Consider the following 25,539-nt stretch of genomic DNA (forward strand, 5'->3'; position numbering starts at 1 on the left):
CATGGGGGTAACCCAACCTATTTGATCGGAGATCCCGTGAATTAGGACCTGGGAAAACAATCCATCGGTCAACTGAGGAGAGTATCCTTAATAGACTCACTCCGTTGGAGATGCAGTAATACTCTCAATTCTGTAAGGCAGGCTGACTTTTGTCTTAATGTGTTCCAAAGCTTGTGTAAGCAAGATGCTAGCCTACAGAGCATTCTTTGGAGGAACACACCTATGTGAGCCCGACTGCTGGTCGCAGTCTATGAGATTGGGTAATCTCTAGGAAGCTCATGAGAAGGTACGGAGTATGACTAATAAGCTCCACCCGTGGGGTTTAGCCTTCGGCAGCCACGTATCAGCTGACAATAGGCGAAAATTCTGCACGCCAAACTGACAATTCAAGGCATAGTCCATTGTTCAGTTGTGAAGAAGTCTAATCCTATTGCTCTAGGTGGAAGTTCAACTTAACAGTCTCCACTGAAATTTCTGATATATCAAACATTGTTTGGAACCATTGACAAACTTATGTGCCTCGAGATCTGGTGGGGGATTGTTGAATCATAGATGGGCTTTAGGCTCATATGAACAATGATTCCTGGTTAATCTTGAGGCCCATGTATGATATGTCAGGTGGTGGGAAGTTTAGTCCCACCTTGCTAGTTGAGGAGAGTTGAGACCTCTTTATAAGGGTTGCTCTACCACTTGCCATTGGGAGCTTGGGAAGAGGAGTGGTACACGCGCGATCCTCCTCCTCCGCCGCCGCCCGCCTCGCCACGCCTCACCTCGTCACGACGTGCGCGCCGCGGGTTGCAGGAATGAGCCAAGCCGAAGCTTATTTTTGCCGCTCAGGAACAAATTAATTAATCCAGGATTAATTAACGAGTTGCTAACAGGTGGGCTATTGTCCGAGACGTTGGACTGTGGGATGGCTTGTGTTCCCGGGATTCGTCGACTCCGTTCGCGGGTGTGCGACCCTTCTCCGGGAACGACGACTCCCTTCCCGGGAGTGCGTCGACTCGGTCGTGGGCCTCCGCCCAGGCCCACGACTTTCTACCCGACGGACTATATAAGAAGCCTCTAGCCAGTGGAGTGACCTAGTTTGGTTCACTCACTCCCTCTCGCGTAACCTAGCCGACATCTACTGTTCCTCACTTTGTGCTACCTCCGGCGACCCCATCCCGACGACCGCGTGCACGGTTGGTCGGGAGAGCAGGTGCCTCCAAAACCCTATCGTTCGAGATCCTGCCCGGGAGAACGGCAATAAGGTTCTTGGGGAGCGTCTCGACGCGACTGCTCCCGATCCGTCCCAGCTCTGTCCGCCTCTACTTCCACTACTTCACCTGCATCGACACCATGGTCGTTTACTCGTACTTGTGCTAGCCGTATATGTGCTGCTCATACATGGTTCGCTTCTATGTTCTGCACGTGCTAGTATGCTTAGGTATCGCTATGATATGCATACCGTTTATGTCATGCTTACTGTTTACTCGTGGATTAGTCTAATTGGAAAAGTGCTAATATTTCCAACATAAACGAGGCGGCGATGCTCCTTACCGACGAGCGACGACCAAACAATGATGACCCAATCGACGAGGTGAAGGAAAAAGGGAGAAGGCGTCGCGGTGATCCTAACAAGGAGCCAAACTGATATGAGGGATAACCAGACACGACGACAACATCGTCTGGGGCAGCTGTCCGTGACAGCTCTCCGTGGAAGCGGCATAGCTCAATGGCGAGGTCATCATGACAATATTTCCTACAATTGAAGCGTGGGAAAGGTTAAAGGGGTAGAGAAAGAGCTACATGCACAAATAATTGGGCGTACTCACAACATGGGCCCAACAACGTCATCGGCTGCCACGACGGCGGTTCCCGTCGGAGGCGGGGAAGGATGGGTCGCTGGAACAAATTGGCGCGATGAAGGGCTCGGGAGGAGTGCGAGGGAGTATGCGAAACTTGAGACGTGATCGATTGCGCTCAGAGATGACTTGCTATCTCGAGGGAGCTCCTCTGCTGGCTTGGCGCCATGAGCGTGCGTTCTGTGGTGGAGCCGAGCCTCGCCACCTCATTTGAAGGAAATATGCCCTAGAGGCAATAATAAAGTTGTTATTTTATATTTACTTATTCATGATAAAGGTTTATTATTCATGCTAGAATTGTATTGATCGAAAACTTAAATGCATCTGTGAATACATAAACAAATACCGTGTCCCTAGTAAGCCTCTACTATACTAGCTCGTTGATCAAAGATGGTTATGGTTTCCTAACCATGGACATGTGTTGTCATTTGATAATGGGATCACATCATTAGGAGAATCATGTGATGGACAAGACCCACCCGTTAGCTTAGCATAATGATCACTCAGTTTTATTGTTATTGCTTTCTTCATGTCAAATACATATTCCTTCGACTATGAGATTATGCAACTCCCGGATACCAGAGGAATACCTTGTGTGCTATCAAATGTCACAACATAACTGGGTGATCATAAAGATGCTCTACATGTATCTCCGAAGGTGTTTGTTGAGTTGGCATAGATCGAGATTAGGATTTGTCACTCCGAGTATCGGAGAGGTATCTCTGGGCCCTCTCGGTAATACACATCATAAGCTTGCAAGCAAATGACTAAGGAGTTAGTTACGAGGTGATGTATTACGGAACAAGTAAAGAGACTTGCCGGTAATGAGATTGAACTAGGTATAGAGATATCGACGATTGAATCTCGGGCAAGTAACATACCGATGGACAAAGGGAATTACGTATGTTGTCATAATGGTTCGACCGAAAGATCTTCGTAGAATATGTAGGAGCCAATATGGGCATCCAGGTTCCGCTATTGGTTATTGACCGGAGAGGTGTCTCGGTCATGTCTACATAGTTCTTGAACCCGTAGGGTCCGCACGCTTAACGTTCGATGACAATATAGTATTATATGAGTTATGTGATTTGGTGACCGAATGTTGTTCGGAGTCCCGGATGAGATCACGGACATGACGAGGAGTCTCAAAATGGTCGAGAGGTAAAGATTGATATATAAGACGATGGTATTCGGACACCGGAAGTGTTTCGGAGGGTACCGGATACATATCGGATCACCGGAAGGGGTTCCGGGCACCCCCGACAAAAGATATGGGCCTTATGGGCCAAGAGGGGAAACGCACCGGCCACAAGGGACTGGTGTGCCCCCCATATGGGCCGGCCAAGGTGGAGAAGGAAAGGGGAAGGAGGAAAGGACAGAAAGGGAATAGGATTCCCCCTTCCTCCCCCCTCTTTCCTTCCCCCTCCGATATATATGGCAGGGGGGAGGGGGGCGCGGCTTGGGAGGAGCCCAAGTAGGATTCGGTCCTACTTGGGGCGCCTCCTAGCCTCTCCCCTCCCCTCCCATATATATATATATATATATATATATATATATATATATATATATATATATATATATATATGGGGGGGGGCGCCTAGCACACACGAGACAATTGTGTAGCCGTGTGTGGCGCCCCCTCCACCGTTTACAACCCCCGGTCATATTTTCGTAGTGCTTAGGCGAAGCCCTGCAAGGATCACTTCACCATCATCGTCACCACGCCATCGTGCTGATGGAACTCATCTACTACCGCGACGTCTTGCTGGATCAAGAAGGCGAGGGACGTCACCGAGCTGAACGTGTGCAGAACACGGAGGTGCCGTGCGTACGGTACTTGATCGGTTGAAGCGCGAAGAAGTTCGACTACATCAACTGCGTTGAGAAACGCTTCCGCTTACGGTCTACGAGGGTACGTAGACAAACTCTTCCCCTCATTGCTATTCATCTCCATGGATAGATCATTGCGTGTGCGTAGAATTTTTTTGTTTTCCATGCAACGATTCCCAATATCATTAACACTGTTGATAATCGCCATAGTGAATATGAAGAAGGGCGCTAGGCACATGAGGATTACGGTGGCAGCGTGACGCATTGCCGAACCGCAGTCGCCCAACATGCCACCCAACAGGAATCAGCTGCAGAACACTGATAGGTACACCAACAAGATGTCTTCCCACAGGTCCAGTACGTCGCCCGCCCACTCCCAGCCTGCCGTGGTATCTTCTCTTCATCCTCCTCGAATACCATGACGATTGCTTCTCATGCATTCTCTTTCTCTCCGCGGAGGAGAGAAGGAGTACCTCTTCTTGACGGTTTTCTACTAGAGCTATTGCGAACCAGAAGAAGGCTCATCATCATCCTGCGGCCTGGACCTCGTAGTCTTTGCCGAGGGGGTGAGGTTGTTGTAGAGGTTGGCGAGGGCCGATGCGCATATGGCGACCGACATGATGAGGCTGACGCCCACCGGAGGCTGCCAGCTCCTGGTGAGCCCGAGGTTGAGGCCGCACAACGCGTATTGCGAGAAGCAGGTGAGATGGAGCAGCAGGACGACGATCACCATGTGCTTTCTCTCGCTCTGCTTGACGGTGTCGCCCTTGCATTAGGTCTCCTGGAGTGCGGTCATGTTGCCGCCGTTTGGCCTCCGCCTCCTCATATGTCTCCTGCTCCCCCGTTCTCTTCCGTTAAAACCACCTTCATTTATCCCGAAAAACTATCCAATGGGCATATTTATTCAATTTTGTGTAATATTAATGTTAAAATAATATGGTTTTAAAGTTTAGAGGGATATATGATGCATGAGGGAGGATTGAAGTTTTTGTTTTGTTTGAGACATAGGGAGGATTTGAAGGTGAAAAATATATTTCCTCCCTAATAAAAAACACAGGTCCTTCCCAGCCCGTCCGGGCCCGGCCCGCTCGGTCCCCATCTCAAAACCCAACCCGCCCCGTCAGCCTGCGTGCGGCTCGCTCTCCTCCCCCTTCCTCCATCCGGAGCGGCAGCCAAATCCGAAGCAGAGCACCGGGAGCAACACCATGAGCCGCGCGCTCCTTTCCCACATCCTCCACCGCCCGCCTCTCCTCGCGTACGTGCACTCTCGTCCTTGTTCTCTCTCCCGCGCGCGCTCTGAACGCTTGGGCTCTCGGAGCTGACGTTGATGCCTTTTTTTTTAATCTCTCCTGCCGTTCGGGCTTCGCGCGCAGGTCGAGGAGTGGCGTCCGAGGAGGAGCGCTGCCTTCCCGCCTCCGCGCTCTCCGCCTCAACTGCAGCGCGGCTGAAGCCACCGCCTCGGTCGATGAGGCGCCTGCTCCCCCGGTGAGGAAGTAAGCCCCGCCCGCGCCTCTTTCCTCGCCCCTGTGCTGTTCGACGTAATGCGTCTGCTAGGCTCTGCTCCTCCGGTTCGTGTTCTTGTAGTTTTGTGCAGCGCAGGACTCCGGGGGCACACATGATTGCCTGCATTCGGTCGAAGGTTAGGTTACGCGGACGACGCTGCTTGAATTGTGAATGCAATGCTGGAGAGTGTGCTTCAGTTGTGCACCGCGGGTGTATGATGCAATGCTACATCACGATATACCAATGCATGCCCTTCCACATCTGTTGGAGGGTTGGAAATTCCTACGCATGACTTGCTAGAGTTGCTGTTGCCGACTGCAATTCCTGCAAACCGTACAGTGAATACCTGTTTTGGATGGAGCAAGCTGGCCATGCCAGTTAGGCTTCACTTCACTTTTCATCCCACCATAATCATTTTTGCAGTAATCATTTGGTTTTCTGTGCTTAACATGTGTGCATAATGTTAAGTTGAACAGACAAATCAGACATGTTCAATAAGCCAACGGCAAGTTTTCACACTAGCAATGCTGTAAGATTATATATGAATATCACTATTCATTCACTACTAAGAGATCCCTTTTAAGTTCTGCAAAAAAGGGAATTCTTTGACCTTTTTTGTGTCTATATACTACTTCCCCTATTGGGGTCTCATACCAGTATACAAATATCGTTGCAACTCTCTGCACAGCAATAAAATGTTCATATTATTGTTGTGTTAAAATATCCTGATGTTAAATTTGTCCATGTTGATATTTGTATAGCAAGGTCACATTTAGCCCTGATAAATCCATTTACTTGTTTCTTCTTTTCTAATTTAAACAACAATCTATGTGCCTACCCACTGCAGGAAAAGAGTAGTTTCTGGGGTACAGCCAACAGGAATGGTGCACCTTGGAAATTATATTGGCGCTATTAAGAACTGGGTTGCACTTCAGGTACTGCATATTTTAATTTGTAACTACATTGTTCTATCAAACTGCAGTGGAAGTGCTTTGGCTTTACTGTTAGTATCTCAAAAAGGAAAATTTCAAAGCAATGAAACCAGGAAATATTCATCAAACAATATAATCACAAGGCTGGTTCAGTTATGATATTCTTCCACCTTCATCTAGTTGAGATGTGTCAACAATACTATCCAGTGCTAAATTAATAATTCAATGTATCAATGTTTTACATCTTCTTACCTTTATTTTTTGATAATTCCTTGCAGGATTTGTATGAGACATTCTTTTTCATTGTGGACCTGCATGCGGTAAGCATCTCATGGCCACCCTACAACAAAAGCGCAATAAATTTGTCTATAGTATGTAGTTGGTTGTGAATAACCTATTAACATAAGCTAGCTATTGGGTATCGGCATTCCCTTTTCTAATTTATTCAGTGCTTAACTGGGATGCTTCATTTTACCTTGTATGGTTGGATACTCGCCTAACACAAGCTACAACTCGAAGATCTTTGTGTGATACCTGAGGTTCATCGCAACATCTAATCAGACAATATGAAGTACTCCCTTACAAGAAGTATAAAAAGCACAGCCTCTATGTTAACCAAGCAGTGTTAATGCTGTATATCTGAACTACAGAGTTCTCTTACAAGAACACAAGCAGCTGCATAATGTTCATGTTTGACTATTTTATAATGATTTTTTCAAGATTTATCTTCATGATTCATTTGGCTAGCTGTGCCTAGCTTAACATATGATAATTTATGTTTACCACTATGTTAAAAAATGTGCAGATTACTTTGCCATATGATGCACCAGAGCTATCTAAAGCTACAAGAAGCACCGCTGCAATTTATCTAGCATGCGGCATTGATAGCTCCAAGGTCTGCTTTGTATGCTTATGCTCCGTTTTGGTGTTCCTGCCAGCAGATAGCTTTCTGGTGCTGAATGTTTTATGATACTTTGTGTGTTTCCAGGCTTCTATTTTTGTACAGTCTCATGTCCGTGCCCATATTGAGCTGATGTGGCTGCTGAGTTCTTCAACTCCTATTGGTTGGCTGAATAAAATGATTCAATTCAAAGAGAAATCACGGAAGGCGGTGCGTCATTCGCTGTACGATAGCTTCACTGTCAACTTATGTTTTAGCTGAATACCTCATAAATCATCATAGTGCAGAAGGAATTTTAAAAGATGACAGTTCACTTCACAGATAGACATGTTTCCTATGTTGTGCAGATTATTTGGTAGTCGAGAAATAGCACCTTTGCAATTCAGGACTGATATGAATAACCTGCAGTTAAAAAAGATCTCTACACCAATAATATGCATTGATATATGTTCCCTTGTGATTTATAATATCCTACTGAGCAATGAAAGGAAGGGAAAACACTAAATCTAGTGCTCCTTACAGTATACCGATTAAGAATACTGGTGCTCGTTGTCCACTGATGTATGATCATATTTACATGACACCATTCTTGCGAGAGTAGCATGTAATGATGACTAAACCTTAAGTTATAACCTCTACACTTGAAGGATTCAATGCACTGTTGAATCAGGGGTAAATATTCTTCTTGTAATATGTTACTATTTTCTTTGATATGTCATATGGTGTGTCTTATAATTCGTTATCACGTGTTTCGTTTGGTCATCAAGATTGCTTACCTGACACCAAAGTTTTTCTGTACTTTGTCAAAATTGTTAGTTCTAGCACTACCAAGCATTAGTTCCATATTTTTAGTTATCAGATGAACCCAGGTTTTATTTTATGCATGTCAAACGAGTCCGTCTGCAACTTCCATCACGTTGTTAAATTTGTTAGATTTCATTAGAAATGTATTGCATTGCTCATGTTCTCTTAAATTACCAGGGTAATGAAAATGTTGGAGTGGCACTTTTGACGTACCCTGTTCTAATGGCTTCTGACATCCTTCTGTACCAGGTAAAGTTTGTTTGTGTCTTACCATTTTGTTATGTTAGTCCTAGTGTAAAAGCTCGCATTATTAGCATATAATTCAACTTCAACCTTTGTGCTTTTACACTGCATTCCTTGCATTGATCTCAACAATGGCTGGTTTGAATGGTTGCAGTCTGATTTGGTACCTGTTGGGGAAGATCAGACACAACATTTGGAATTAACTCGTGAAATTTCTGAACGTGTAAATAATCTATATGGTGGAAGAAAGTGGAAGAAATTGGGAGGGTGAGAAAGCTAAATTATTCCATACATCTTTTGCGATACCAGTAGCTGTCTCAGTATGATAATGTCATGTCTATGTGTTTGCAGGAGAGGTGGCTCATTATTTAAGGTGTGTGTAGTCATGCGTACACATGGTTTGGCATCACTTCAAGATACAACACCTTGAGCGAAGGGTGTTATGTACTTTTTCTTACGGAACTTTCTGGGTTATATGTTTAGGTTCCTGAAGCCCTTATCCCTCCAGCAGGGGCCCGTGTGATGTCCTTAACTGATGGTCTCTCCAAGGTATCATTTCTTCTAGTCTAAAGTTAATAATACAACACCTTGTATCACTTCTTACCTGGTCACGAACTAAAGTTAATACTTCTCTTATGGTTATTATACTGCTAGTCTAGATGCCTCCTTGATCACATACATAGTATTTGCAGAGCTGATTCGATGCACATATTCTAGTTACTTCCTCAATATGATGTACTCCCTCCGTTCGGAATTACTTGTCGCAGAAGTGGATGTATCTAGACATATTTTAGTTCTGGATACATCCATTTTCGAGACAAGTAATTCCGAACGGAGGGAGTATGTATATGTCTGTACTGTACTACTGACATTCTGTTTATTGACGATAGATGTCGAAGTCTGCTCCTTCAGATCTGTCTCGCATTAATCTTCTTGACCCAAAAGATGTAAGTTCAGTGTAATATGAATTCAATGTTCTGCTTTTGTGTTATTTTCTTTCATTAACTGACCGTGTTTATGTTTATAGGTTTATGCATTTTGATTTGTTCTGATAGATCTCTGACTCTTTGCAGGTGATTGTGAACAAAATCAAACGCTGCAAAACTGACTCGCTCCCTGGGTCTGTAGCCTCTCCTTCCCCCTCTCACCGCAATTTGAATTAATATAAAGCTGTTGGTAACGAATTCATGCCATTCAACTTGTACACTCCAGATTGGAATTCGACAACCCAGAGAGGCCGGAATGCAAAAATCTTCTCTCGGTCTACCAGATCATCACTGGAAAAACGAAAGAGGTCACTTTTGCATGCTTGAATAGTACACCTGCTTAGACAGAACATGAAACAGGGTCTCCTGCACATGGACCAACATCATGTTGTTGATAGAAAACATAATTTACCCATTTGGTTTTTGCAGGAAGTTGTTAGTGAATGCCAAGATATGAACTGGGGGACATTCAAGGCTACCCTTACGGATGCCTTAATTGATCATCTGCAGCCTATTCAGGTCTGATAATCTTTAATATTTGTGGGGTCTGATCATGTTCACCCTATCCAAGTATACTTGATCATTGTACTAGGGATGCAGGCATCGGGCGCCCGCATCATCCGCATCTGTCCACCAAAGAAATTAATACAGTCCGCATAACGCATCAGCCACTAAAGTAGTACGTGCTTTAGTTAATTCAATCTCCAGTGGACGGATGCGAAGATGTGGACGGTCCACACCCTAATTAGTTAACCAAATTATTCTCACTTGTATAACTAACTTAATCTTGCATATGCTCCCTGGTTATTATATTCATCTTTTCACCTTTCTGTAGGTTCGATACGAGGAGATCATGTCTGATCCAGGTTATTTGGATAGTATTCTGCTAGATGGGGCAGGGAAAGCTTCTGAGATAGCAGACGCCACCCTCAACAACGTCTACCAAGCCATGGGTTTTTTGCGCAGATAGCATATGTAGAACATTTCACAACTACGGGTACAATTTTTTATAACTGCACAATGCTAGTCTTGCACTTGTTGGCCTTTCTGCTAGTGGTACTGATAAACATTTTGTTTGATGATACTTGGATTAGCCTTTTGTTCCTGGTTGTTATGGACACTGTTAATAGATATTGAAAGGATTATTTACTGAAATATAATGTCCAAATACCATCTCTGGACAACTTTACAGTTATTTTCTCAAAGTTACATGTGTGGTTATGGTGATATAGCTTATGTGTGGAAAATTTGCACAAACTGTACGCTCTCTGCTAATTGAATCAACAGAGCAAAAAGCTTCATGAAAACCCTCCACTTAGGACTGACGCGGATTGGCTGATGACTCTAGCAACCCTGTGGATCTCATGCTGTACAGATTGCCAGGACTCAGAGGTATTTGCTTTCTTTGCTGTCTGAATGGCATCATCAACACCTGGATACGCTTCCGCTCCATAGTCGTTGTACAGTGAAGGTCCATAAATCTGCGAGATTTCTTTTCCGTAAGCACGATGGTATGTAATGAACCAACAACCGAAACCACAACAGCTTACCATGTGTTTGTACCATGGTCTCCCAGACAGTCCTTCCCTCTCTGTGAATGCCCGTTCGGTCATCATCAGCCGGTCATTCAGATCTCTTACCCTCAACGGGTTGTTTCGCCACGGCGACCAAAATTTCCATGTTTGCAGAGCCTAGTTACCAAGATGAACTTAGAAAGCAAGGGGTTATAACTATGACCCAGCAACAACAGACAGCAATACCTGAAGTTCAGAATCCACTTTCAGCACTGCTCTATTGAGCTGTTTGATCGACTTGTGGATGGGAGATAAGCTGACAGGCATTCCTAGTACTCTCTTATTTATATCCACCGCACCATTCTGCAAAAGAGAGAGCTACTGTCACGATCCTCCAAATTTATACACTCCTAATTGCTGACACAAGATGCTCAGTTATGAAGAAGTTGCTCCATGATTCATGGGAGAGTTCCGAAGGACATGTTACCTCAAGCTCTGTTACATAAGAGCTGTAGTTGAAGGGTAGGATCTCCTCATCTGAAAGCCCCAAAGCAACAAGCCCCCATATGCTTGCCACTACAAGAAGAGATGATTTTAGCTTGAGTTTTGGCTAGTGGGCTTATGCAAGTGTTTTGCAAATGCAACAAAATTTAGCACAACATATTTCGATAATCAACTCAACCGAAAGTATACACGACAGACACTTATTCACTTGGTATAGTTAAGATGTACGCTTCATACGTTTTAGCAATGTCCCATGATACTCCCTAACTTTTTGTGTTGTGCCTCCTGCTGGATAGGCACATACAAGTTCCTGTCTGCAATGGAAGTCCAGAAATGAGAATAGTGGGCAGAGGAGCGCATGGAGACCCATGTTAACATCGAGCTTGTCATCTTAGGGCTGGCACAACAAATTAAAGAGCAGCTCCGAAGACAAGTTGCTTGTGGAGAGGGGTGTAATGTCATGGGTAGACTTGAAGGAGGACGATGAGAATGTGATTTGCTAGGAAAGTGGCACATCTCTAACCGATCCCCAATAACAATTTTCAGATTATTGGGGATGGATGCTTTCGCAGATCCACAATAACCCCATCCCCAATTGCATATGGGCCTCACTTGTCAATGAGATATTTCTTTAGGAAGACAACCACGGAGAAACAGGGTATTGACACGGTGTTCGACGGTGGGCTCCATGGTATTGGGAAAGAGGCACTCCCCCTCTATATTGGGGGAGTTGAGGTGATTTATTGATGATCACCAATAAGATGGGACGGGATTGGTGATCTGTTGGAGTTGATTTTTTTCTAACTCCCTAAATACTACTCCCTCTGTTCCAAAACAGATGACTCAACTTTGTACTAACTTTAGTACAAAGTTAGTATAAAGTTGGATCATCTATTTTGGAACGGAGGGAGTACTACATTCGTTCTGGTTTATTGGTCCTCATTGTATTTCGTGCCAAATTTTGACCATAAATTTAACTAACAAAATGTCTATGCATGTCACCAAAAGTCACATCATTGAAAATTATGTTCAAATATGAATCCAACGATATAATTTTTGTTAACATGCATTAACATTTTGTTAGTTAAATCTTGTGTCAAAAATTGACACATGTTACAATAAGGACTAATAAACCAGGACGAAGGTGGTACATAGGATTGGGACAAAATTTAAGATTTATTGGAGATGCTCTTATATTCTTAGCGGTCAAGTCTGAGTTTTCCCTATAAAAGGCAAACCATATACCCCTCCGATCGGGTTTATTATGCCCATAAGCGGAGGGAGTGTGTCCGTTCTTATAGAGCTCCACCGATCGGGCTGCCAAAAGCGAAGTAACTTTTTGATCTTTGGTTCGTCTTGCGAAGCGTAATAAATTTCCAGCACAACGTGGGCTGTTAAATGGACATATTAGTACTTCTACTTTTTTTTATTGGACATGCATTTCCATGCAAACAACAGACGCGCGTGCAAGCGCTTTTGGCAGTTAATCGTGCGTGAAAACCGAAGAAGCAGCATCTATCCAGCGAATTAATTGATATGTCTTGGTACCTGTTATTTTTGGTTGGGGCTAATAAACCCTGAAGGAGGGAGTAGCTTTGCTAAGGCTGGTCATAGTGGGGAGTAACTTATACTACTGTCATGCATATGACACTAGTCTAAATAACTATCTTCATAGTGCAACATAGTACTAGTGTTATAGAGGACTTCATTTATTAGCTTGTAGACTCATCTTATCTTGGAAACCGCTATGTTACAGTAACATATTATGTTACCACTTCTCATTAACTATATGCCATATAAGCAAAATTTTCTTGGAATGCGCTATGTTACTAGCTAAGTTACTCCCCACTATGACTAGCCTAAGACTAATCACAATGGGAGTAACTTAACCAGTAACATCACACATTTCAATACAAGATTGCTTATGTGGCAGCTAATTAATGAGGAGAGAGGGGTTTGTGGTAACTTAGCTAGTTACTGTAACATCACACATTTTAATGCATAATGAGTCTATAGCCTAATAAATGAACTCTTTCATGATACCACTTATATGTTACTACCCACTATGGAGGTAGTATTATAGACCAGTAACATCGGCAAGTTACTACTCTATGTTACTCCCCACTGTGACCGATGGCTATAAGGACCCGCCATGTCATCTATAGCCATTATCTATATGCACTCATACAATAGTGTGGGCTATGAGGTTGGCTGTTACATTAGTACTTTTTCCATCTCCTCTCTATCTATTTCTTCACATTTATTTTATTTAGCGTATATAGCTAGGCTCTTGCATGAGAGCCCACTCCCCTTACTTTTTCACATCTTTTTCCTCCACATAAGCAAAAATGCCATGTAAGCGGGCTATAAGCTCACTATTATACATGCTCTAAGGTGCTCAGCACGGTGCATCATGAGTGGTGCAACCGCGTCCTCGAGCGCGACTTCCCTTGGTGCGCCCTCGGGCGTCGGCCACAGTGAGTTGGTCGATCTGGAGCACGGCACGACCCGGCTCTTGACGCAGCGTGGGCGTGGATTCGTCCATTCCCGGTGCAACGGCGACGCACAACCACTGTGTGGTGACTCCTCCCCGGCACTCGGTGAAGCGGCGTCTTCCGGTGCTGCCTCCCGCGGCACGGCTGCTGGCGGCAGCAGCGGCCAATGGCTCGTCCCCACGTGCCTTAGTAGCGGTCGACTGTGACGTCCTCGAGCACCAACACAGCGCGGCGCACGCCCCGACCACGGCGAGGTCTCCTCCGGTGAGGCCAACGGCCAGGCCGGCGGTGGCGGTTACCGAAATCCCCGTTGGGATGAAACCGCATGCGAGAGCAAATTGGAGAAATCTTATCCCTTTGCCATTTTTGCATTTAGATCTCTATAGTTGCAGGAATTAGTAAAACAGGCTGAATCAATGGACCAGGCCAATATTTGCACAAACTTCAATTTCAAAGATTTTGCAAATTGGTTCTGTTAACAGTGCTATTTACTAGCATTAATCCATTTTGGACCTTTTTTAGCATTTGTGCCTTCAAATAATGTAATCTCTGTTGAGTAATGTGTACTCCAGAATGAGATTGTGATGTAAATAATTTCCATGTCACGGCATGTTCAAATTATTTACCTTCACTATTTGCAGTTGAGATTTTTAATCTCTTGCAAAGTATACTCAATACCTTTATATTACTGTTTTTCTGATGAGTATAATGTATTTCGGAATCTTTTTAAAATGTATATTTTCTCCATGTTCGCCACATGTCGAGAATAATACGTTTATTTGCAATTCAGATTTTCAATTTCTTACAAGTACAGATGCAGAATTCAAGGTGATCTCTTCAAATTGATGTTTGGGATCACAAGGTAGTCATATAGATCTACTGCCTACGTAGATTATTGATGACTACTGATAAAAGGCTACATTTTGTCGTTTCAACATTATGATTCCTTTACAAAGTGCTCTCTCGTACATTTTACTAATTCATGACATACGACATTAGGAGTAGTATCTACTGATTTCATCAGATTATACTCCCTAGTGTTGCAAGATCTACTCCATTCTTGAAGATTATCTTCGAAGTGTCATACTTAGCAATTTGAGACTCACACTAATAGTTTCAAGCTAACTTCTTGAAATACCCATTAATTTTGCAAACTGATTACATCATGATCGCTCTTGCGTCTCGTGAGATGATGTGTGCAATACAAGACCACGGTATTTCACCTCTGGTCGCAATCACACTACTAACAGAAAAATATTGTCTTATACATCATAAGGCATTATATTGATTCAGATCTTTGCATCTGGTTATTCTGTATCAGCAATTTTTCGGACACAATGAAACTCAAGGGCAAAGATTTGAATCTCACTTCAACCTTCAACCCGACATCACCAACAGTGACGGGCCCTATGGGCACGGAGAACGTGAAGGTTGAATATGCCTGAACCTACATGTTTGGAGACTATGAATAGTCCCCCAGTCTCCTGAGTGATCAATATAATTAATGTCCATTTATGATGTGGTGATAACAACATAAGTATTGTTGTCATCAGACTAGCCATAGTGGGTAGTAACTTAGACTAGTAATATGCATATGTTACTAGTCTATGTTACTATCTCTATGATGAGGAGTAACATATGAGTGATATCATGTAACACTTCATTTATTAGGTTATAGACTCATCTTGCCTTGGTATGTGTGATGTTACTCATAGTACTAGTAACTAGCTATGTTATTACATGCCTCTCTTTCTTCATTAATTGATTGCCACATCATCTATTTTATCTAGATATATGTGATGTTACCACCTATGTTACTCCCACTGTGGGTAGTCTCATATATTGTATCAACACTTTGGTACAAATACATTTGTATGTATATATATATATATAACAGTGATTTTCTTGAGAATCTTCATGACTATATATAGAATTCTACGGGGTTCAGTCTAATGAAAGATGATTTGTGCCTTGTGGACGTATGCACCACAAACTCTATACTCAGGCAATTTGAGAGAAAGGAGATATCTTAAAATCGCTAGACGCGATGAGGTATTTGTTGGCTCAACTCGAGTCATATTTACTATTCCTATGGGTACTCGAGTAATGTCAGGATGCCTTATTGCTTTCCGTTTTAACTTGTACCCTACTAAACTATAGAGGTATCCGTCAAAATAGTTTCCATAGCGAAACTTATGATGACAACAAAGTGGACTAACTTTTTTTTACCATATGCAACAAATATGGCAAGCACATTCTCTATGTATTATTTGGGTTGTACTACACATACTACAAAACCCGTAGCACATGTTGCGTATGAGATAATTTTCCAAAATATCTTTTGCATGACAAATTTGGCATTCCCGGTTTGGTCATCATTGGCATTGGGTTGAAACCGAAACTATCAGCAATTCCAATGGTTTATGATTATTATGATGCTAAATTCTAATAATATTTGGATTTTGTGTGCACTACATGTGACACAGGGAGGCAAATTTTAAGGCTCGCACACCTTAAAGTGCATGCTGAACCACTCAGACTTCTTGAATGCATCAAGTCGAGGTAAGCGACTCTTCCCAACCATTGAGTAGACTATTCAGGTATTCCATGGTTCTAAAAGACATATCTACATGATGGTCTTAAGTGTGTGCTTTATTCACACAAAACCATCAACTCATTATCCTGACATCGATTTCAAGCAAATCGAATGGATAGCATTGCAGAATTCTGCTTGAGTGCCTTCTCTATGCACCCGGATTGAAGTTTAACAATTTGTCCTAATGTCTAGACTCAAAATGGCTCGGTAGAATCTCATCCAAAGAATTGAGCTCATTGCATGATCTTTACTTTGGAATTGCAACTTACCAACTTTATGTTGGAGTCATGCAGTCTTGCACGCTCATGACTAAACTGCATAATATTATTTCCCTCTATATTTGATACGTGGAAATCTACCAAGTATTTCTCATCTGCAGTAATTCGGTTGCATACCGATATCACCACCCGGCATACATCATTGTCCCCTCAACATATAGTTGGGATCTATGTGAGGAATAACTGTATTACCGTTAATACCTCAAGCCCCTCACATGGGGAGTTATTCAAGGCCAGTATGCTGATTCAATGACGAACATTTCCAGGCATTAGGGAGAGATTTCAATTACCATAAAGAATGCCAGAAAATTAGTGAAATGTTCAACACATTTCTGCCTCAAATCCACATACTCAAAGATCCGAACCATGCATTCAGAAGATTTGCAAAAGATTGCAAATAACATGCCAGATTCATTTATTGACTACAAAGGTGTCACACAATCCTGCAATCCTGCAAAATATGTCGAAAAGAGTCGAGATACCAACTAAAACCACTCAACTCCCCATTCAAAGCAACATGGGGAGAAGTACGACAATAGTACATCAGGATTCAGCTTCTTGCAAGCAAGGATATCAAGGCATCTGGATCAGTAAATGCAAGTCAACTTTACGTTGACAGACACCTGATGGGTAATATACACCCAGTGGATGGGAAACCTCCACCAACCCAGGTCATAATGCTCACAATGATCGAGACATCGGAATACCTGACTCAGTCGCATTGGGATATCGTGAGCAGTCACCATGGGTACGATATTTCCATCAACTATATATTGATATATAGATTCTGGAGAAACATATAACCGGAAGTCTACAATTGTCGACATACATTTCTCAACTAGATTGCAAAAACCTTTCACATGATTCAGATCCCAGACCATGGCCATGGCGAAGTGTGAACAACACTCGGACTAAACTCAAGCAAAGGGTATAATCTAGGTAGAAATAATCTTGCTCAATAAAGGGAAGGTATTCACATAAGAAATACCTACACCAGTTTTCTTCTGGAAACAAAATTGAGAACAACGAGGTGGTGAAACATAGAGCAAGTATTGTAGCACAAGGGTTCACGCAGATACCCAACTATTCTTCAGAGGTGGAATCTCTTTCCAATAACTTATATAACTGGCATTACAAAGTCATCTATCTATGCAGTTGATAGATGTAGTGATTACATATCTATGTGGATCACTAGATTCAGACCTACATGGTTCGGTTGGAATCTCACTTCTGAATCGAAATGCAATATGCAACATACATTGTGTAAAATCATTAAGTCACCATACGTCTTATTGTTGTCGGTACATTTGGTACAACCGACGTAGTGAGTTCCTCACAAGGATTACTCCTACATTGATGATTACCCATGCATGTTAAGCATGTGATCATCTAAATGACGGAATTTGAGATGAAGGATCTGGGTAAAACCTCGAGCACCTTCACTCATACATTATGGTACACTACTTTGTATATATCCAAACTATATTGGAAAAATTCATTGTGGACAAATCTTATGCATCCATAACTCGCATGGCTTCGTTCTCTAGACGTAGAGAAAGATCCATTAAAACCATGAGTTGATGGAAATGCGATATTGGGACACAGGTTTCATATCCTAGTGCCATTGGACTCACCAAACATAATTGGTTGGGGCTCAAGAATATCTTTCGATATCTCCAAGGCATAAAATATCTTGTCCTAGTTTTTCAGTTTCAGAGAAATGTGGACACCAATATCATTGAATAAGACCATCAGATCCCTACTATGTTAGATCGTAGACAAGGTTGGTGTTACTGCTAGGTGTAGTAGCCATCTCATGAGGGTCTTGGAAATACACCTCATGGCTACATTCACCTACCATTATCTCAAAGATAATGTTGATTGTGTTGCCCGGATGCAAATAAGTTACGTAATAAGCAACATCATTATATTGCATATCTTGCAAGTCAAATCACGTGACTGATTTGTTCACCAAGTCTCTGTCAACTTCTACTTTCCAGAAATATATTCATGGAATTGGTATGTGACGGCTTCGGAATTTGCAAGAATTAGGGGGAGTATCTTTCTGAATTGTTCATGTTCAATGCATCATATTATAGTCTTTTTCCCTTCATGAGTTTACTTTACATGTTTTCATAAACGTTTTTAATGAGATAATACCAACACAAGATCATATGCCATATTTTCTCTTTTCCCTACTAGGTTTTTTAGGAAAGTATATACGACATGTTTATTGTTCTCCCAACTCTATGGTTCTCACATATTGAGTTAAAGGAGACGATAACTATTGTATGTTGCATCAGTTTCTTCTTCTTTTCTCCACCGGGTTTGCAGGAGTTTTAGCAACATATCAAACATATATATCCTCACCTTTTCCCACAGGGTTTTGGAGGAGTTTTCAAGATGATAACACTTACACTAAAAGATATGGATTAGGGGGAGTGTTAGGATTTAATTAACCCTATTAATCCCTACTTATCCTAACAAAGGTGGTTGCCTCATGTCCCTTCGGACGCACCCCTTCGGGGCCTATATAGGACGGCAGTTTGGGACACCTAGGTGTCCAGCCTTCTTACCTCTGCACCGTTAGATTGCATTTAGATGCATGTTGTTATATGGATATTGAAATTAATGGATATACTTATTTGGAAACAATGATAACGCTAATCATAAATGGGTATTATTAGCCCACGCCATACATGGTAACATATTTCTGGCCATGCAAAAATAAATGACATACATTTCATCCTTCCTTGTATATAATTAGGAGAGAGGAAAGCTTGAAAATAATGCCTCATGATTATATAGTAAACAGTGTAAATGTCCATATACTTGGGTACATGAACATTTTATTTTTGTACGTATATGATTTGAGGTATGTCCATATACTTGGATACCTACAATATTTTCGTACGGTTTACATAGCCGGGTATATACAAGTACAAAAACATTCGGGTGTACTACTGATCTATGTCGAACTAACATTTTCCGGTTTGTCGCACATTTCAAATTTTTAGCCTGGTATGTATATATATATATATATATATATATACGTATTTTACTTTGGGCATACAGTTCGACTAGATACCTACAACATCTTCGTACCATTTACATAACGGGGTATATACATGTACAGAAACATTGGGTATACTATTGATGTATGTGGAACTAACATTTTCCGGTATGCTGTATATCTCAAATTTTTAGTCGGGTATATACATATTTTACTTTGGATATCACGTTTTCCGATATATCGTATATCTCAAATTTTTAGAAACGTAACATTTCTGTTGTCCGAGGTATCTAGAGTACATACATGTATCCTCTTATTAAAAATAATGTAGGTACCTAAAATATATTATGTATTCTCAAGTACCTAAAAATTAGTGTATCATTTTCGAGTATGTATCGTCCAAAGTATATCAATTTTGTTTATGTCTACAAAGCATGCGTATAGTGAAAAAGGGTATGCGGGTATGATATCTTAGCTCCACATACACACGGGAAAAATCATGTGTGTGTATTAGCACACAATGTGCATAAACTAAAAAGAATCGTGTGTGGGTATTTGTACGCACGAAAAAATCATCTGTGGGTATCAACATGCATCATATTCTCGTAAAAGTAAAATAATAATTTAGGTCACATTTTATATTATTTGGTCACCTTAATTTGTATAGAAACATTAGGCGTTAAAAAAGTGTGACCCAGCCTTATATTATTTGGTCGTATCTGATACCTTAAAAATCAGAGCATACATACATACCCTCTTTGTTTGGAAAGAATCATTGCTAGGAAATCAATAGTATATTTTTTTTGGAAAGCATTGATGGTCGTAGTGCATGCAAACAAATTTGGAAAGTCAGTTTGTGGTGTATTGTACATCATGCACTACGAATATGAGTTGCCTTATAATGGGCCTAGGTGCCCCGTACAATTTACCTATATATACAGCTAACATAAAGATCCCCTGACCCTCGCTCATCGGAGCCATAAATCCAACTTTGGCATGTTCATCGGTCTTAAGACCGCTAGTAATTTTAGCATAGGTTCGTTGCTATGGGGTACCTGCGACATGCCTGCGGAACATGGGATCTCCATACTTCTCCATCCATGTGAAGTCATCATACACGCTATGGTACACTGCGTATTCTGCAAACAAGTAGCACGCTTATTCGACTTGATCTAGTAAAAGAATTCACAATCATTCAAGTGCAAATAACATAACATTTCAGGAATGTAACTTAATGAACATAGGCAGATAAAAAACATAAAACAAACCTGACCAAATAGACATTTGGACTGAAGGAATACCAATATGTTGAACAAAGGCAGAATAATCTGATCCTCCACCTCCTAACCTTCCAATCTTAATAAATAAGTGTGTCATCAGAAATCTTAAACTTGCATCTAGTATAGCAGAAGCATCACACGCCTGAACTTAGAAAAATGGAAACATAACTATGTCTAAACTATACATAATATTCCTTGTACATGTGCAATGCTCAGAAAACTGACAACAAATTTGTGTGACAAGCTTTAGCTAACATTAAGTGCTTACCAGAGAACCATCAGAAGCCATCCACATGTCATACAGACTTTCTGTTCCATTATCGGGATTTTGAACCTTCCTCGAAAAGAAAGAAAACACAGAATATTAAGAGAAATAGAAAACCCTCATCACTAATCTCACTTTTTTGTTTTTATTAGTTTGGGGTCTAAAGGCTTTGTTGTTGTTGTTAGACATTCCTGATTGTAGTTTTTGGCAACAATTCCATTACACAATAAACTATTCCTTCTTTCAAATCATCAAATGTATCAATTATAAGGAATGACAAAACGAGCAGAGCACAGGCCGGAGAGAAAGGAATTTACTGATTGTGAATTAGTTGCTCGATTGTCCCCTAGGCATAATTGCACGAGCCATGCATTTCAAGTCGCTTGTAGTTTTTGGCAACGTACGAGTTATGGCTTGCAATTGGTGCCTAAGAGCATCTACAGCCGGACCTCTTAAACTCGTCTCATACGTTCGGGCGGGCCACCCGGTCATTGACCAGTCACATTTTTTTGACCCAGACAGACGCCTCAAACGGGCCTCAAACGCCCGGGCTGACCGGCACCCCATATCCAGCGGAAATATGGGGCGGATATGGGGGCGTTCGGGCACGCCCGCCATGTCAGACTGACGAATGGGTCCCAACCAGAAACACCCTCAAACCCAGCGGTCCGAATCTCATCTCCTCAGTCGGACCGGTGGCGCCGCGTGGCGCAGCTCTGATGGGCTGTGTAGTGCATTGTCTGGCTATTTAAGTCGATCGGCGGCACCGAAACCCTACCATCTATCCACATTTTTCTCCTGTCCGCCGTCGCCGCCACTTTCCACTCCACCCGTCCGCCTAGTAGCCATGCCCCCACGCTGCCGGGTGAGGAGCGAGCCATTTCGGACTCCGGAGCGCCGGCTCGAGCAGATCCGGGCTAGGCGCGAAGCCCGGATCACCGCGGGGCTACCTCTGGATGCAGTGGATTCGGAGGAGGAGTTGGAGGAGGACTTTGAGGAGGAGGGGGGTGAGTCGGAGGAGGAGGATGTGGGGGACGTTGGCGACGGGGATCTCAGGCCATCCTCGATTTCCTTCGACCGGAGTCGGCTGCGGAGGCAAGGCGCCGTCACCGGCAGGAGATGGAGGTGCAAGAGGCCGCAGAGGAGGCGGAGATGCTCGCCTACATGGATGAGGTCGAGCAGGAGGAGGATGAGCCGGAGCCCTCCTACCCGCCCATCCAGCCGGCGCCCGGCACCGTCGTCGTGGACATCTCCAACGACGAAGGGTAGCTAGGGTAATACGTAGATGTAGTACGTAGGATTTTTTTTGCATGCTTTGAATGGATCTAGGGGATGAAATATGAGAGAGATGGATGCAAAGTGGCTAATTTGAGGCATGCCCGGTCAGTGCCCGCGGACGCGCCCGGGCGCGTCCGCGGGCGTTTGAGAGGCCGGATTTGCCAAGTCCGGCTATAGATGCTCTAACTAAGCCAAAACATAGAGCAAGTTGGTATATATACTAAACTCGCCAAAGTTTGCCATATTTTATTCTTTTTGCCAAATTTGCGTAAGGTTAGATCATCAAAATTGGAACCACTTTGGTTAGTCTAAAGGGAATTTGTGCCACAGTTTTCTAGGTTATTGACATGTGGGACCAAATAGATGCCTAAGTCAAGGTGTGGAAAATTGTGGTTATGAACGAAACAGGCCTTGGCCAAACTGTAACTTGCCAAAAGGACCTCCAGATCTTCTCACGTAAATGCTATGGCATCATGGAAGAAAGTGGCCCATGGCGGTTGGATCTGAACCAAACGTTACTGTATATTTTTGCTGTTGACTGAAATGACATGTCTGTTTCAATTATTATAGTCTCTCCATTCCAAAATACTCCCTCCGTTCCGAATTACTTGTCATAGATATGGATGTATCTAGATGTATTTTAGTTCTAGATACATTCATTTCTGCAACGAGTAATTTGGAACGGAGGGAGTAAGTGACTCAACTTTGTACTAAGTTTATACTAAAATTAGTACAAAATTAAATCACTTGCGTTGAGACGGAGGGAGTACCTTTTTACTCGCTTGCTTAAGCAATTCATCAAGTTGAGGAGTGGCTGACGCGTCAAGTCCAGATCCAGACACCCCAACATCTACATTCAGGTAAGCAACAGTTCTCGAAGTTAGCATTGCCCTGTTCTCTTCAACCCATTCTGTGGATCCGATCTGCAATTTTGCAAGGAAATTAGTATGAAAAGGACAGGTGAACTGCTTGATAATAGTCAAAGGGAGAGAGAGAAAGAGAGAGAGAGAGATAGATAGAGAGAGAGATAGAGAGAGACCAATCCGTACTCTTCGGCATCCCAATTACACAAAATGATGGTCCGGCGAGGTCTCCAACCCTTGGTTTGTAGCTTAGACAACCTTTCAGCTAGCTACATTCAACTTAAGTTAACAAGCCAATGTGTTGCACCAAAGTAGGCTACACCAAAGGGGTGGCATAGAGTAACTGAATATGTCATACCTCAAGCAAGGCTGCCGTTCCGCTGTTCGGGTCAGCTGCCCCAAATGTCCACGCATCGCGATGGTTGCCAAGAATAACATATCTGTATGTGCATGATAATTATTACTCCCTCCATAAAGAAATATAAAAGCGTTTACATCACTAAAGTAGTGATCTAACCGCTCTTATATTTGTTTACAAAGGGAGTACTGGATATGTAGTTATTCATATTGCAAAGGCCGGGTGTAAATCTTTTAAGTAATAAAAAGCGCCCCTTTTCGAAAAATTGTAGTTATCTATGTACTGAATCTCTTACATGCAAAATCATCAGTGGTAATAAACAGTTGAAACCTAAGATAGTTCTTAGTGTCTGTTTCAAAATTGTAATCCAAGATATCTCTAATTAACTACTGATGAAATGTAGCTGAATTTCTATGATTCAATTATAACATTGTATATACCCCTGTACCAAGATATATTTCGATACGGAGGGAGTAGTTACAAGTTTGTTGAAATTTCGTTATCAAGGGTATTCATGTGGCCTATGGCCCGGATTTGGACTCGGTCATTTGGAGTTGAGTCAGAGGGCACACTGTTGCCAACAGTAGGGGGTTTGGTGGGCACTGAAGTGGAATTCCCATTGAAGTGAAAGTGTATGGCAAAAATGGTGAGCGGTTTGGCCATTTGGGGATATTGACCACAAAAAGGAGAAACGTGGAGAGTTTCGTTTACCTGTCTGGTTCTTCTTTCCCTTCGATCACCGAAATAACATTCTGAATAGTAGCTAGCGTCTCATTCCCCTGGAAAGAAACAAACAGGCATCACTCAAGTCAGGAAGTGGAACCAAAAAGAGCATAGGCAGATCTCATCTCCTTGGCAGCAACTTACTGTGTAGGACAGATTGAGCACCGCCGGCCCGGGCCCGAGGTGGTAAACCGGCGCGCCCTCGCCGCCTTGCCAATCCTCCGGCGCGACATCCCCGCCGACAAGCCGTAGTATCTCCTCCCCGTCCCTTCCCGACACCGGCAGCGCCGGTATCCCCGGCATGTCGTCCGTGGCCATCGCCTCCGCGACGCTCACGCGCTCGCACCCTTCGGACGACGCCCACATCGGCGTCGTGGGGTCCCCCACCCCCTTGAACGTGCTCCCCACCTGCACGCCGGTCGGCGGCATCCACGGCCCATCCGGGAAGGCCTTCCCCGGCGTGTAGTCCTTGGGGTCGGTGAATATCACAGCCGCCGCCGCGCCAGCGTCACGGGCGTTCTTCACGATGTCGCCCCGGTACACCTTGCCATAGCGCGCGAGGGCGACCTTCCCGGTGACGTTTACGCCGCGGGAGGCGAGGTAGGCGTAGTCCTCCGTGCGGCCGTAGTTGGCGTAGACCACCTCGGTGGCGGCCGAGCCGGACGCGGCGTAGGCGAGGAAGGTGGGGACGACCTCCGCCGAGGCCGCGGCGTAGGGGTCGCCGGGGTAGGTGTCCTGCACCAACGCGAAGGCGGTGGTGTCGCGGCCTGGCGCGGAGAGGGAGAGCGAGCGGCGGACGGGGTAGGAAAGGAGGACTTCGTAGGGCGTGACGCGGGTGGGGAAGGAGAGGGAGGAGAGCGTGGAGACGACGTGGTCGGCGGCGAGCGCGTTGGCCTCGGTGCCCGCGAGGTGAGGGCGGACGGTGAGCGCGCGCAGGTGCGCGGCGGCGGTGTCGTTGGAGCCCAGTGAGAGGAAGAGGGACTGGTAGTACGACGGGGCGGGCTCGACGAGGAGGTGGTAGTAGGCGGCGAACAAGGCGCCGACGAGGAGAGGGAGCGGGTGGAGCCTCGCGGTCGCCCGGGGAGGAAGAGGAGGGGTGGCGGGGATGAGCGGGGCACGCAAGCAGGAGTCGTCGTGGCCGAGCGGAGGCGGCATGGCGGCGGCGTCCGGCGTCGGCACTGGCGAGGCGGGGTAGTCAGTCCGGTAGTGCCTGGCCCTGGCGTGTGGTGGTGCGGCGGGGGAGCCGGAGCGGAGTGGGTAGTAGAGTAGACGCAGGGAACGGTAGCGTTTCTCCCTGTCTTCCGCTGACATCTGGGTCCCGGTGCG

The 25,539-nt window shown here is 43.9% G+C and overlaps 2 protein-coding genes across 2 annotated transcripts; one reads left to right on the forward strand and one right to left on the reverse strand.

Annotated features, from left to right (window-relative positions):
- The first annotated feature begins 4,765 nt into the window (after window positions 1-4,765).
- On the forward strand, window positions 4,766-10,241 carry LOC109775217 (tryptophan--tRNA ligase, chloroplastic/mitochondrial). The gene is made up of 15 exons (XM_020333965.4): window positions 4,766-4,932; window positions 5,051-5,170; window positions 6,028-6,115; window positions 6,391-6,432; window positions 6,918-7,007; window positions 7,101-7,223; window positions 7,995-8,066; window positions 8,215-8,327; window positions 8,412-8,433; window positions 8,544-8,609; window positions 8,951-9,007; window positions 9,134-9,180; window positions 9,273-9,354; window positions 9,476-9,565; window positions 9,882-10,241. The coding sequence occupies exons 1-15, from the start codon at window positions 4,883-4,885 to the stop codon at window positions 10,014-10,016; spliced, it is 1,197 nt and encodes a 398-aa protein (XP_020189554.1). The 5' UTR covers window positions 4,766-4,882; the 3' UTR covers window positions 10,017-10,241.
- Window positions 10,174-25,539, reverse strand: LOC109775216 (probable glutamate carboxypeptidase LAMP1). The gene is made up of 12 exons (XM_073510652.1): window positions 24,358-25,539; window positions 24,202-24,269; window positions 23,491-23,572; window positions 23,309-23,401; window positions 23,040-23,192; window positions 20,995-21,060; window positions 20,715-20,802; window positions 20,502-20,585; window positions 11,048-11,136; window positions 10,807-10,923; window positions 10,597-10,737; window positions 10,174-10,527 (listed from the first exon to the last, which is right to left on the reverse strand). Exons 1-12 carry the CDS (start codon window positions 25,522-25,524, stop codon window positions 10,345-10,347), a joined length of 2,331 nt encoding a protein of 776 aa, XP_073366753.1. The 5' UTR covers window positions 25,525-25,539; the 3' UTR covers window positions 10,174-10,344.

The sequence above is a fragment of the Aegilops tauschii genome, chromosome 3 (genome assembly GCF_002575655.3).
Source record: "Aegilops tauschii subsp. strangulata cultivar AL8/78 chromosome 3, Aet v6.0, whole genome shotgun sequence".
In the NCBI taxonomy this organism is placed as follows: Eukaryota; Viridiplantae; Streptophyta; class Magnoliopsida; order Poales; family Poaceae; genus Aegilops; species Aegilops tauschii.

Coding starts and splice junctions, on each gene's coding strand:
- LOC109775217 (XM_020333965.4), top strand. CDS start 4,883: ATGAGCCGCGCGCTCCTTTCCCACATCCTCCACCGCCCGCCTCTCCTC. Junction 4,933..5,050: donor CACCGCCCGCCTCTCCTCGC/GTACGTGCACTC, acceptor CTTCGCGCGCAG/GTCGAGGAGTGGCGTCCGAG. Junction 8,067..8,214: donor CTGACATCCTTCTGTACCAG/GTAAAGTTTGTT, acceptor GAATGGTTGCAG/TCTGATTTGGTACCTGTTGG.
- LOC109775216 (XM_073510652.1), bottom strand. CDS start 25,524: ATGTCAGCGGAAGACAGGGAGAAACGCTACCGTTCCCTGCGTCTACTC. Junction 20,803..20,994: donor TGGCTTCTGATGGTTCTCTG/GTAAGCACTTAA, acceptor TTATTTATTAAG/ATTGGAAGGTTAGGAGGTGG. Junction 20,586..20,714: donor CCAAATGTCTATTTGGTCAG/GTTTGTTTTATG, acceptor ACTTGTTTGCAG/AATACGCAGTGTACCATAGC.